This window comes from Dreissena polymorpha, chromosome 8 (assembly GCF_020536995.1).
Source record: "Dreissena polymorpha isolate Duluth1 chromosome 8, UMN_Dpol_1.0, whole genome shotgun sequence".
Taxonomy (NCBI): Eukaryota; Metazoa; Mollusca; class Bivalvia; order Myida; family Dreissenidae; genus Dreissena; species Dreissena polymorpha.
This window is the reverse complement of record NC_068362.1, coordinates 89,718,705-89,731,553: the sequence shown is the minus strand read 5'-3', so window position 1 is coordinate 89,731,553 and position 12,849 is coordinate 89,718,705. Positions and strand designations below refer to the sequence as shown.

At 33.9% G+C, this 12,849-nt stretch overlaps 1 protein-coding gene across 2 annotated transcripts; it reads right to left on the bottom strand.

Moving 5' to 3' along the window:
• Positions 1-3,523: 3,523 nt before the first annotated feature.
• Positions 3,524-11,651, bottom strand: LOC127842556 (uncharacterized). 2 transcript variants are annotated; one of them, XM_052372114.1, is made up of 9 exons: positions 11,552-11,651; positions 9,925-10,095; positions 9,073-9,195; positions 6,435-6,575; positions 5,637-5,762; positions 5,187-5,213; positions 4,841-4,936; positions 4,443-4,530; positions 3,524-4,140 (listed from the first exon to the last, which is right to left on the bottom strand). In XM_052372114.1, the coding sequence occupies exons 2-9, from the start codon at positions 10,085-10,087 to the stop codon at positions 3,642-3,644; spliced, it is 1,263 nt and encodes a 420-aa protein (XP_052228074.1). In that variant the 5' UTR covers positions 10,088-10,095; positions 11,552-11,651; the 3' UTR covers positions 3,524-3,641. The 2 variants fall into 2 exon arrangements, with proteins under 2 accessions (XP_052228074.1, XP_052228073.1); XM_052372113.1 differs by lacking the exon at positions 11,552-11,651 and adding an exon at positions 10,377-10,543.
• Between the last annotated feature and the right edge of the window lie 1,198 nt (positions 11,652-12,849).

Below are 12,849 nucleotides of genomic sequence, written 5' to 3'. Positions count from 1 at the left end.
AAAGACAATATATATCTTTCAGTTCGAAAACGGAATTTCGGGAAATCTATTTACCACCCCAGCCCCATGTTTTGTACTGATCGCTCACATATGAAGTTTAAAAAGTTATTTTAATCAATTGTTATCGCATGTATTTTTTGTTTTTGTGTTGTTTTCGTCGAGTGATGTTGTGATTGATACAATTGTTTAGCAATTGTTCGCATTTATCCTTACATTAACTAGTGGTTATGTAACTCCTGTCCTGCTTGTGCCATTGTAGTTTTACATTGTTATTTTTTAGGAATGGCAAAGCACGTATGGAGGTCACTGATCGCAGATAGAATCTTATCGCATTGTTGCATAACATAATTGCAAATGGGTTAGCACTATTCACAAGTACCCGTACATTATAGTTTAACAAAGAAATCAGGAATGAGTTGAGAAAAAGAACAATGTGTACAAAACCAATCTTAGAGCTTAGTTCATCCAATTCTTCATCGCACATGTTCTCGCCATTTGCCTTGAGTTTTTAATAAACCCCACATGTATGTTTAGAATAAACATTGATTTACAGTGACACAAATGACTCACAATACATGTGGAAATATTTTCGTCGTGATAACTAGACCTATCGATATTGTAGCTTTACTATATCAAAAACGTTTTTAAGATGACTGAACATTCATACTTATTTACATACACGCCTTTAATGCACTGACAACGGATTTTTGTTAGTGATTACTACTTCTTTCGTATGACGCTTATATTTGCAAACACTGCAAGGTACACGTAGAAAGCAAGGCATCTAAAACACGTTTATCTGCTTGGTGATAGTGATTTGTGAAGTTATATATCGGATTATTTTTATCTTGTTATCAGTGTTTACTTGAAAAGCAAAGCTAATATCTAGGTCCAAATCGATATGGAAAACATATTTTGAACATATCGGATGTTCAAGAAAACGTGCTTAACAGTATCTCCACATTTGGAACAAAATTTAGCATATTTACCCAAATTGTAATGTAATTGTCTATAACCGTGAGGCCATGTCACAAAGCATGGTTGTATCGCAATATAATAAAATACAGTACTTTACTGCATCAAAATCTACATTGTATATAACTTTGTACTGAATAAGGTAAAGTGTTGTTGATGTTTTATAAATTACCTGCCCGAAACACATTTCACACTAACATTTAAAATAATGTCACATAAAACATGTACTACAAAAACCGAAATACTGTAAGGATCTAGTTAAATTTTCCTCTTTTTATCATGACTAATTCTAAAGACAATGAAGTAACACAAGTTTTGATTGTTTTTAATTATACAAAATGTATAAACCCGCACAGGCAAATCATTTTCGGCTAACGAGCAAGTATGACTGATATCATAAGTGGGTAGTTACAACACTATTGTAGGAATATTGCTATGCCCTTATCCATAATGATAATGGGTTTTCCATTGATGACCAAACTTAATTCAGTGGGTAGCAATCATTCAGCTTACAACTGATGATTTCTTTTAATTTTCGCATTAACTATAAACCGTTCCCTGCCTGGCGTAAAGCCTGTTTCAGAATCAAATGAATGTAAACTTATCTAACGCTTTTCTTTTAATTACAAAGTAGTTATTCTTTGCTTATTTATCTTCCGTATTTTGTCTTTTCTTTTGTTTAGTAATATTTTTTAGAAAAACAGTTGCTGTTTTCTTGATTAACAGAACAAAATTATTTAACAGCAAATGCACCATAATAATTCGCTATTAAAAGGCATTGTATACGGAATGTCTTTCCTCAACATTGGGTAAGCCACTGTCGTATTGTTCTACAATAAATATAAAATCATTGTAAGCTATCTTTCTGAAAGCAGACTGAATAATGTTTGAGAGCATTGTATAAACTACATCAATCCCAGATTGTGTTCATTTCAGAGTGCCAGTCAACGGTCTACAACAGATTAAATAAGCCTTTACTACTGTATTATTTAGTTCTTAAGAAACTTCACCTTCGTTCATAGACGACTGTCCAAATGATTGGACAATAATGGATGTCACTTCATGTCCAACACCCAAACAAGCGTATAACAAGGCATCCGAAATAAGTCATTAATATTGTTTCTTTTCATATTAATACGTATATGGACATAATTCACGTTTAAACTACGCCATCAAATACACATACATGAAAAAAGTAAAGTCCTTTATTTACATTATGATTTTTATTTTCCGGTGATAAAAATAGTATTTATTGATAAGAAATAAATTGCAATCCTCCTCATACGTTGACATGTTCATCTTAAACAATACTAAACATTACATCCGTTTAGTGTAATAACTGCATTACTGGTTCAAAGATGTGTATATGCATATTTATGGAATAAAGAGCAAGGATGCATGTATGTTTATACACGGTTGTCATATAACCACGACAAAATGCTAATGAACTTTGATTATATTGCACATGAACTTAATATTATTGTAATATCATGTTGTATGTGTATTGTTATATAACGCGTAAATTATAACCTGAAAAATGTTATAAATAGTTTTCTGAAAAGGAAATTATGCACTTATATACATGCACAATATTAACAATATTTAAATATACAACAGGTTTCTTCAATTAAATGTCATTATATTTCAACTTATTTTTTTATACCGTCAAACGTTTTAGTTATTTATAACTTATTTGTGTTTTGTAAGTTTACAAGTGTTTCATTTGATTTAAAAATGTTGATTTGAAAAAAATGTATATATATATTTGTGTTAGTCACCTGCCAAAATGTACAAATAACATTTTCCCACTGTCATTAGTGTAGCAAATGGAAATGTTTCCCACTTAATTACCCGCAACGCAGATGCTTCCATCGACGGTCATTTATCCGCATTGGCGCGAGTTCATTACTATGTGTAAATAATGTTTACAGTGAGACGTACACGTATAATTAAATACACCTGTATTCTTACTTCAACAAATAGTTTTATTGTAATATATGTAAAATCTAATTAAAACATGGCATCTCTCGCAGTTTGTATATTTTCGTTCGGCCGTTCATGTCATATCATGTATTTTTACATCCTTTATTATTTCATTGTGAAGTGCGAGAAACGTCATCACATGACTGGTAAAAATAGGGCTAAGTTGTCATTTGGAGCTTCAGTGCATTTTGTTTCAATAATCTAGAGAATTAACTAAGAGAACTGATATTTGACTGATGGACAACGACACTTTTTCAAACTGGACTTATCTACAACGAATCTAAGATAATGTAGAGCTAGTACAGTTGCTCTGGAATAAAGGCTCATGCATGTTACATTTGTAGATACACGATTTTCAGTTTTGAAAGTCATATTCTTAATACACGTTCATGGACTTTTACTTACGAAACTTCAAGTCAATAAAATATGTAATATTAAGCAACTTTGATAAATCTCTACGATTGAATTGTGTTTGTTTTTTGTGTTGGCCCCGTCTGACGGCCACACGACGGATCGACATTATGATATTCACTTAAACACAATACATCAACAAACTAAAAAGGAATATGATTGTGTACTATACTTTATTGTCAATGATACGCGGTGTATATTACATGCAATTGTTTCTATCATACACTGAGTTTGTCGTAATCAGAATCACTTAAAATTGGAGGCATATGACTTCAAGATGCGGCGTTGTAATTATTTGCTTTCTCTTCGTCACCAAGGTGATTGTTTTCGTTTAACAGTATTGGTTGCATTGTTTCGGAGAAATGGTTACTATCATATTCGTCGCTCATCACATCTGTGTTAACGTAATCGGGATCCTCGCCTTTGCTTGTGTTTGAAAAATACACCGTGTTCATCACAGTGTTACTCGCTGACATATGGTCACGTTTTCCAAACTGTGTATTACCACCGAAAGATTGTGTCTGCCCAACGTTAAAATATGATTCATATGGTGAGGATACATCAGGGTTTAAATCAGACATGGTTACTTCGTTATCGCCTGATTTTCGAATGCCATCTGTTATTGTGCAATAGGGGTCATCACGATCCTCTGTTTCACCTGAGCACTCTAAAACTTTAACACAGTCAACTTGGTTATCTGACATATATGTAGCATTAATCGCGGTGTTGGTATTGGATCTGCCGTTCTTGGTGTCACGTGACTGTGACTTTCTGAAAGATAATTACTATTCTTAAACATAGATATAATGTTACATGTATTGTATGCGTTCACATACAAACAATGTAATATTTGTTGATACAAATGAGCAAACATATGTTCCTTCTTTAAATAATCACATCCTTTAAATAACTACCCTAGTGCAGCATATATTCGAAATTAAAAGTAAAGACATTCATTCAAACAATATTGCGTAATTATTTAAGCTTAAGATCATAGTTATTGAACTTATTCTAAAACAACATTCAATAGACTAGAACTGTATAGAATTACTGTTATCAAGAATCAAGAATACCTTCGAATGTAAACAGCTATTCCAACGATGATGACAACAAGTCCACACAGTGAAAAACCAACACCTAAACCTATGGATAACCTTGAATCTGGAAAATAACGTTAACTGCAGTTCACCATAAAACTATTTATTATCTGGCCAAACAAACACAAGTTAAACTCCATACCGGTTCTAACGTAGCATTTGCATACTTTGTAGACTTGTAAGCACTATTCGGATTTTCAAAAAAAGATATCAGCGCAGTTTGTTACACATGTAAGTAAGTGCAGCCTGTATTTACATGTACCGGTTTGTGTTTTAAGCCCTTGTATCAAATATTTTTTTAATTACTGTGAGTAAACAAAAACAATATTTTTTTATGTATAAATATTCGTTAAAAAATATATGTGCATAGTTACCTCGTGATTGTGAGACATTTTGTTTTACAGTTGTCTGAGCGTCTGTTGTTGATATCACAGAATAGGACAATGGAGATGTTTTCGTTTGTATACAATCTACAGAACACGTTATAACTATATTATAAATTTGTATTAACACTTTTTTTAAGTAATTAAATATCTGCAAAACATGTATTCATTGATATGAATTCTATAAGCTAAAGTTGTAGATGTGTTTAATTTAGAAAATTGCAAAAGATAAGACCCATGAAGAAACGATGTATTTTATTTTAGCATATTCCTTACATAATTGTCTTTAACGTTTGAGAACATTGCGACACAGGTTTGTATAGAAATCATGTATTACCTGCAATGCCACCCGCGGGATAGTTAGCTTAAAGCAAATAATACGTGTGAATGTTAGTGACATTGTATGCTAAATACATGTGCATTAAACATTTAAAACAAATATTCACATTCCCCATCACGTAATTTGCTAATAAGAGATTATCTACTTGAAATAAATTTGATGTTAAAAATGACCATATGCTACGGCATGTCTGTAAACTGAAAACTTGATAAATGCAATGGCAATTTATAATGTGATTCTTAATTGCTCGCTCTACAGTATTGGGATTGTATTGAACTACACTGCGTGACAAAACGAGGCAGCCGATTGTGAAGCCCTTCAAATGCACAGCACAGCACTAAGATAAAACATTATAAATATTAAGACTCTTACTCAGTAATGTTAAGCGATACAAATGGTATGCGCAATCAATGAACAATATATTGAAATTAAAAGAAGTATACTTACGGATAACACATACAGAATAATGCTCCATGCTGCAGTCATTTACAAACTGAAAATCCCCATTAACTTCCAAGAAGCCGCACCTAGACACAGTCGGTAAACTCCAGCTTGAAGTCGTGTTGTATTGTGCTATATACAAAGTATATACAAATGTGTATCATTTGTGTATACCTCCTAATAATTCCCTTACAAGTGTAACCGAATGTGTCTATAGATTTACAACCGGTCAGTCAGCCTGTCCGTATGTCCTCGAGTAAGTGTGTCCGTCTATTCAACGAAATATTGATTCTGAGAATACTCAGTAAGTACATAACCAACAAAGATTACATGTGTCGTTCGGACAAAGATGTGGTTATCACGGTCACTGAAATAACGTAAATTTAAAACCTAAATCCTGTGATAAAAAGTACTAATGCTATATTCATGAACCTTGATATGGACAGATGGTTATATTTGAAATATATTTTTTTTTGTGTCAGTGCGGTTTCTATGGTAACCGATGATATGTTTTCAGAACTATTCGTTAACATAAATTTTCATCATGTGATAACTAAAAAGATTCGTAAGAAAGGTTGCTAAAACTTGGTATGTTGATTGAGGGCAATATGTGGAATATTAATTTTATTAATTTATTTTACATGTTAAAATTAAGTAGATAGATAACTGATACTAGTTTTGTGACGAAGCTCTTTTTAAATATACTTATATGCGTTACAAGTAAATGTCATGCAAACGCCTTGAATTACTATGACAAATGTGCTAAGATGAAGTAAATTGTTAAGAAATACAAATTCAACATACCTTGAAAAGTATAATTTTCGACGCTGTAGGCATTATTCAGCCAGTAGTCGCCACTTGTTAAATTGTGCATCTCGCTGTAAGAGTGTAACTCTTTGCAGACCTTTGTTTGGTACCATGGTCCAGTCCTTGTACAACGGCTGCCTGAATATATGTGTCTTGTTCTGAGAAAACTGGGCATATTGTATGTGCGTAAAGTGTCGTCCCATACTAGCCTGTGCAGTCCGCACAGGCTAATCAGGGACGACACTTTCCGCCTAAATTGGATTTTTGCTAAGAAGATACTTCATTTAAACGAAAAATGTCATAAAAGCGGAAAGTTTCTTCCCTGATTAGCCTATGCGGACTGCACAGGCTAATCTGGGACGACACATTACGCACATGCATTAAGCCCAGTTTTCTCAGAACGCGACTTATATAAACGCAAAGCTGACTTTTGTATATAAATGTCATTGAAGTTCATTACCCACCACATATTTACAAGCAACAACACTCATGTGATTCTTTCCAAAACAACACTGACAATTCGAAAAAAGACAACAATTTTACACTTAAGTCTAATCTATGAGCGTTTATGCCTTCTGTTTAGAATATGTGTAAACGTCTGTTTGCTTGTTTGTAACGACTTTCCATCGCACATATAGAGCGGTTTCGTTTCTGTTACGACTTTCCACCGTACATATAGAGCGGTTTCGTTTCTGTATTGACTTTCCACCGTACATATAGAGCGGTTTCGTTTTTGTAACGACTTTCCACCGTACATATAGAGCGGTTTCGTCTCTGTAACGACTTTGCATGGTACATATAGAGCGGCTTCGTTTCTGTAACGACTTTGCACCGTACATATAGAGCGGTTTCGTTTCTGTAACGACTTTGCACCGTACATATAGAGCGGTTTCGTCTCTGTAACGACTTTGCACCGTACATATAGAGCGGTTTCGTCTCTGTAACGACTTTGCACCGTACATATAGAGCGGTTTCGTCTCTGTAACGACTTTGCACCGTACATATAGAGCGGTTTCCTCTCTGTAACGACTTTCCACCGTACATATAGAGCGGTTTCGTTTCTGTAACGACTTTGCGCCGTACATATAGAGCGGTTTCGTCTCTGTAACGACTTTCCACCGTACATATAGAGCGGTTTCGTCTCTGTAACGACTTTCCACCGTACATATAGAGCGGTTTTGTTTCTGTAACGACTTTCCACCGTACATATATAGCGGTTTCGTCTCTGTAACGACTTAGCACCGTACATATAGAGCGGTTTCGTTTCTGTGACGACGCGCACAGCATATACTGATCATCCGGTCATTTCGGCGCAAGCGTGCATTTTTGCCCTTTAGGCACTTTAAACTAAGATCATATTTTTTAAGGATTAGATAATGTTGCAATCAAATAATTGTCAGTAAACTAAGTTTAAATTTACAAATAACTGTATATAAAGAACATGTAAAGACTATTAAAACACTGTTATCAACCTAATGCACGTTAATTTAGATTACAAATGTTCAGCAGTTGTTTTGTTAGGCTTGTCTGAAACCTGATCTACTGGGTCAACATAATTAACAAGGTCATTGTGATCTGAATTTGGCAGAAATCCATTTTAATCCAATATTAACATAACTTGATCACACTTTTTTAGGATAATTTCTAGCTCTTTAAATCAACAACAGCAACCTGGGAATGTAAACCATGACAACAGGTCACTCGAATTTGTAGTTGACAGTATTTTTTCCCGATATTGATAAATCGTGGTTGATCATGAATAATCCACTTGCTATTAACAATCTTTGAGTTTTACATTTAAGCTAAAACTATATTTTTAAGACAGACATAGATATGGGTGTTCACACATTTTGACGAACCTTAATAAACATATACATCTTTGTTAATCCATGTCACGTTCTCTATCAACTGTGTCGGAATATAACTATTTCATTATTGCATCTAGGTAAATTGCTATACCGAAATACCTGAAATTAAATCGAAGGACACGAGGGAAAATGACTTACAAAAGTATTTTTACCCTAAGTATATAATTTTTGACCACATCGTCAAGAAACAGTTGATCGATATAGGATTTTGTTAAGTACGCCATATCTAGATTTCTGCCGATAATGTACAGCGAATACGTGTGTTTCTGAATGAAAATTAATGGTAATCTTTTAATTATCCGGCGAGCAGTGTTTAAGTATAGAATAACGTCTACAGACATACAGGTGGCCAGACGGACATATAAACCGACTGGAATACGGTAACCGGTTATTCCGCGAATCTTTGTACGGTGAAATAGTAACACAGAATCGCTAGTATGTATTTGATTTTTTTACCGAACAGGCAGATTCAAATCTATGCAGTGACATGCCGATGCAGTTTAAGATTGCTTTCTTTCAGCATTGCAAGAACGCTTTCTATTATTATTTGAATTATCGGTCAGTGGTGTGTAGCATTTACAGTTACCCATTTTCTTGTAAAAGACCATTTAAAAGAGACCATTTAAAAAAAGAAACTAAACATATTTTTCAGACAACTAAAATTACAATTAAGCAAATTTACATATCTACCACAATTTCGAGCCAGGTTGAAATCATTTAAAGTAACAACTCACTTTACAGATATTGAAATTCTTAAAGATTCATACCTATCGTTCCATTTTCACAGCACAAGTACGTCCTCTCTGTTGTGCAATTCCCAACCTGAACACCACCAACCTGGTCGTCAGCCCCAATTGTAATGTACTCGCACCAATAGGGAGGGTCATTTCCTGTAAATGCATTGATGTATGCTGTTCTTTACATAACGTTTCATTTATTTTTATTTTTTATCGTTTTACCAAATAGATTTAGCGTTCAAATGCAATGAATTGTGTTTTACCGATTTTTATGCAATGTGTTGTATTTTCATGTATCGTATTTATAAAACAAGCTTACGGAAACATTATAGCTTTATGATCCCAATATTTTTATCAGTTAGTGAAGTACATGTTGACAGAAAACAAACGGATTATAGAACCCTATCTTTTTCCGATTCCGTATAACCATATTGGTAGGATTACATTTGTTCTGCGTAATGTATGTATGCAGGATTGAGAAAAATATCACCCAATTGTCTATTATTAGAATCGTCTTCTGCAAAACCGTTTTTTTTAAATCTGTTCAAACAAATATTTTGGTGTATCTTATTAAAGATAATACACGTGTCGATTCTTCCAAGGATATGTATCAGCCCCGTGGCTTGCGCTTTATCGCCGCTCATTCAAGGTGGATGTTTTATGACAAAGGCATCATATTCCTGGAGCAATTGACTCGTGCAGTATTCCAAAGGTATTTATAATTTTATGTTTCGAATCAACTTTATATTGACATAAGAATAGAAAATAAAGCAAATCACTAATTACATAAAACTTTTTATTCAATATGCTCATAGACAGAATGAAACTTATAGTGTTTATGTGAACCTAATATTTGGAAATGCAGATTCATAATAAGTTTACCTATTGTAGGTTTCAAGGCTGCATAGTCGGATGTCCAAAGTGAGGATGAAGTCAAGTGGTGAATGATACTCTTCGGAATATAAACGTTACTAGACGGAGTCCCACCCAACGACTGACAGTGTTTCATAGCATCAATCCATGTCATCGGTGACAGAACGCACATTTTGGTACCTAAGGTATAAACACGAGATTAGTGCAATTGCGTTTTAAATATTATTTTAATGCTGAAATGGCAATGAAGTTCAAAGTGCATTGCTTATGAATACCATTTTCATTGAAAGAAAAACTTCATGAGAAAAAATCCTAACAGCTTAAATGTTTAGTGATTTAAGTAAAGAATATTTAAGTCAGTTGTTTTATATGCAGCAGAAATGTAAATTTCTATTGTTCTATTTAAATAAACTTATTGGACTTATACGCGATTACTGACATAGAAGTGATTAATAGCTTACCGTTTGTTAGCGCGTTCATCCATATTACAACTAAAACAATACGAAACATCTCGTTTGTCTACATTAACTCTCAAATTGTGTAACCAACATTCCGTAAGCGAGAAGCCGATGAGATGTTAACATTTCGTTATCACATTGAGCCGTGTGGAGTTATCTTGCAATATCAATATTTACCGAATCATAAAGGGGTAGGAATCCTTAGCATGCTTATAAGCAGGCCAATATATGCATGAAGCGTAATTCTTATTGCTTGCGATTCATACGTCTGGTGTTTTAAATAGACATATCCGATCACCCTTATAAGACGTTTTACAGAAACATGTCATGTTATAGTTTGTGTAGTGTCTATGAAATCGGCCATATGCCTCAAATTAAATATATATTTAATATGGATATAAGTAATCCAGTTGACGACTGGTTTTCTATACAATCTTTTCTAGTCAATGACATTTGTTTGTTTTACCTTACACATGACAATAATCACCTAACTGGTGCTGACACAATGTACTGAAGCTGTCTCCCATTTAATACATTTTCAATTTGCTAAGTGAATCAAATTTCGAGTGGTTCGTTATCAGAAGATTTTGCAAACCGCGGGTTAGATTAATTCCCATGAACACATCGTGTATGATTGCAATACAAACGTTGAAAATAGTTATCTTTTATTCTAAAGTTTTCGTAAAGTTAATATGCAGACCTAATTTAACGCAAGTGAACAACTTAGCATGACAATTATGTTGTTGGTCAGATAAACAAGGAACAATTCATTCATCATTCATCAAGACAAACAATAGCAGCAAACCAAACGTAAGGACATAAATAGATACTGCCCAAATGTCCAAGAAAACGCAAAATCAAATATCGTTCTCATGCAAACCATAGTATAAGCATCGATACCACAACCAATTGTCACATAATCGTTCGATTACACGTCATGCTGAAATGACGTGAATCGTATTGACCGCAGTTTATTACGTGGCGAATATGGCAAGTCAGTTCTCCAACTGTCAATTCATCCGATTCAATTCAATTCAATGTTTTATTTAAGACTCATCCATTTCATGTACATCATAATTACATAGCATCAAAACACACATAAAAACATGAAAATGGCCATTCTATATAAGAATTATAAGATACTATGAACAGTTAAATATTGCGTATTTTCCACATACTAGTTCTCTATATATCCGTGATATTTTTAATGCAGACAGACGCGTATTATCATTCTCGCAATGCGGGTGATGCACTGGCCGGCAGCAGTTAACAGCAATTAAATGCTTTGAAGATAAAAGCAACGTATGAACGTAATCAATTCAATCCCCGTGAACTTGGGGTGCCACTGTGCAATGGTCAAATTAAAAAAATTATGAGCAATAACCATGATCTGAGAACATGCTCTTTCCAATCATGAGAATCACTTGGTTGATAAAATCAAAACACTCCGTTGATCAAAATCTAGTATATTGGTTTATATTATTGTATTATTATCTTAAATATGTTTGTGGATAACACAGGAACCTAATAACTATAATGTCTCTGTATATGCCTTTTTTGAAATTACACGTCAACGTGCTTAAAACCCTTAAAAACCCTTTATTTTACGAATTTATTGCGCCTCTAAACGTTTTTGAACCTCGCTTCGATTCAATAACGGTGTTACTAGCGATAACGAATATTAAAAGTCGCGAATTTTCACACATTAATTAGGTCTACTCGCCATTTTCATTCAAACTAGTAGTGACGTAGGTTTGACCCGTGTCCATTCGCCCGCAATAACGAATCGTCATAATAGGGCTTTGGATGTGAATTTTCTCCAACTTTTGAATATGATACTTATTATAGAGAATATTCTGTTGAACCGTATATGTTATTATTGTATGAGACGAAATTTAGAGACTGTCAGTCAGATTTATTTGCATCTAAATCGGATAGCGAGGAATCTTTTGCCGATGCTCAAGATGACCATCATGTAGAGCATACGGATTAATAAATATATATTTTTATCCCATTTTCAACGCGATATTGACGGTATAACACCTTATGGAATATACTAGCCTGTATTCAACACTGTGGGATATACCTGTCACGTGCCCTGTCACTTGCATAAGGCACGTGCACGGACTACTTTTTACTTTACCACTGAATGATTTTTCATTATTAATAAAGTCGAGAAAACTTTATCAAAATTATACGACCCTCAACCTTTAAATCTAGTCATATAACATATTTTTTTGCCAACCGTATAATGAATCAGCTGATTGATGGCGTCATTAAATGACACTTATTGCGTCATTTCCAAAAAAAACACGATTTATTATAAACGCGACTTATGTCACATGTACACGTACTGTATATCGACATACGGTATTTGAATTGTCAATTAATCACATTTTCCTTATTTCGTGTAATGTGCATTGTTTATAATCCATGCATATACTTTTGACATTTAAGAATGTACAACAAGCCATAC